The sequence below is a fragment of the Geospiza fortis genome, unplaced genomic scaffold (assembly GCF_000277835.1).
Source record: "Geospiza fortis unplaced genomic scaffold, GeoFor_1.0 scaffold78, whole genome shotgun sequence".
Lineage (NCBI taxonomy): Eukaryota > Metazoa > Chordata > Aves > Passeriformes > Thraupidae > Geospiza > Geospiza fortis.
Genome location: NW_005054339.1, coordinates 393,759 through 395,435, shown reverse-complemented (window position 1 = coordinate 395,435; position 1,677 = coordinate 393,759). Strand labels below are relative to the sequence as shown.

At 67.0% G+C, this 1,677-nt stretch overlaps 1 protein-coding gene across 1 annotated transcript in view; it reads left to right on the top strand.

Annotated features, from left to right (window-relative positions):
* The window catches only part of APEH (acylaminoacyl-peptide hydrolase), a 4,611-nt gene that overhangs the window by 753 nt on the left and 2,181 nt on the right, over positions 1–1,677 (top strand). Inside the window, exons 2-10 of the mRNA XM_031058224.1 lie at positions 7–15; positions 110–185; positions 314–456; positions 657–794; positions 868–959; positions 1,051–1,091; positions 1,157–1,278; positions 1,450–1,510; positions 1,620–1,677. Coding sequence (XP_030914084.1) covers positions 7–15; positions 110–185; positions 314–456; positions 657–794; positions 868–959; positions 1,051–1,091; positions 1,157–1,278; positions 1,450–1,510; positions 1,620–1,677 — 740 coding nt within the window. The remainder of the gene's footprint in view (positions 1–6; positions 16–109; positions 186–313; positions 457–656; positions 795–867; positions 960–1,050; positions 1,092–1,156; positions 1,279–1,449; positions 1,511–1,619) is intronic.

Here is a 1,677-nt window from a genome sequence, read left to right as displayed (position 1 = left end):
CGCGAGCTGCTGGAGGTAACGCGGCTGTGCCGGTCGCTCACCGGGGCGGCCCGAGTGCCAGTGCAGGCCGGTGGGCGCCGTGTACACCGTGTGCCGCCCGTCCCCCCAGGTGTGGGACAGCGGGGGATGCAGCCACAGCGTGGATCTCACGGCGCTGGGAAAGCATGGGGACGTCTACACGGAGGGTAGGGCCCCTTCCCCATGGTCCCCGCCCACTGCAGGGGTGAGGTTGGCATGGCCGGCAGCCCTGGTGGCTGCCTTGTGCCCAGCTGTGCCTGTACCGGGCGGCTTTGGCACTCCTTTGCCATGCCAGGGCCTTTTGCCTGCCTGGCCTGGTCACACTCGGAGACACGGCTCCTCTATGTGGCTGAGAAGAGCCGGCCCAAGCCGCAGCCCCCCTGCCCCTGGGATGTGCCAGGGGCAGCCTGGCCAGCAGCAGAGGATGAGGATGAGGAGGTAGGTGCCCCATGAGTGTGTTCAGTGCACCCCCAACATGCCATGCACACTGTGAACATGGCACAAGCCTCTTGGGCACACCAGGCACCCCTGAACGTGCTGTGCACCCCATGAGTGTGCCATACATCCCATGAGTGTGCCATGGACAGAGCTGCATGCCTGGGGCGACTGGCCATGAGGCTGATGGGTCTGTGCCACAGGGCAAGCAGTTTGTGTACCACGAGGACTGGGGGGAGGCCCTGAGCACACGCAGCGTGCCAGTCCTCTGCGTCCTGGACCTGCAGGGCCTCAGCCTGTCAGTGCTGGAGGGAGTCCCGGAGCATCTCTCCCCTGGCCAGGTCAGGATGGGGTGCAGGGAGCGTCCCAGGGCGCCCAGCCTGGGGCTGTGGGATGAGCCTGGCTGTCACACAGGCCCTGTGGTCCCCGGATGACCGTGGTGTGGTGTTCGTGGGCTGGTGGCACAAGCCCTTCCGCCTGGGGCTGAACGCCTGCTCCAACAGGAGGTGGGTCCCAGCCAGCAACCAGCACCATGCCAGGATGTCCATGCAGTGTCAGCACAGTGGGGGTCCAACCTGACCCACTCCTTCCTTCCAGGTCAGGGATTTTCCACTTGGACCTGGCCAGCGGGTGCTGCGGTGAGTGCTGGGGTGCTGGGGAGTGCCTGGGCATCCCTGGGATGCTGACCCCTTGCTGCCCACAGAGCTGCTATCAGCAGAGAAGGGTTCTGTCTGCTCCCCCCGGCTGAGCCCTGATGGCCAGCGCCTGCTCTACCTGGAGGGGGCTGTGGGGGGGCCCCACCGGCAGTGTCTGCGCCTGCGCATGGTGAGTTGGGCCTCACGGGCACCAGGCACGGCTGTGCCACCTTGTGCTGCCAGCACAGTGCCCAGGTGTCACAGCCTCTCGCAGTGCCTGGCTGGGGTGGGGGTGTCCCCAAGCCTCCCTGCCTCAGTTTCCCCTGGCATGGGGCCATCCCTGAACACTAGCTCTCCCCAGCTCACCTGGCAGACAAGGCAGACAGTGACAGTGCTCGACGTGGTTCAGGAGCCCACGGAGGGTGAGCAAGGCACGGTGGGCAGAGCTGGGTTCTGATGGGGGGCTGGTGCCACCCCTGCCAGGTGCCCGTGACCCTGGCTCACCAGCCCAGCGCCCTGCCCCACTTGCAGCCTTTGCCGGGCTCTACGCAGAGGCGCTGCCCCCGCGGTGCTGGGCAGCTGACGGCCG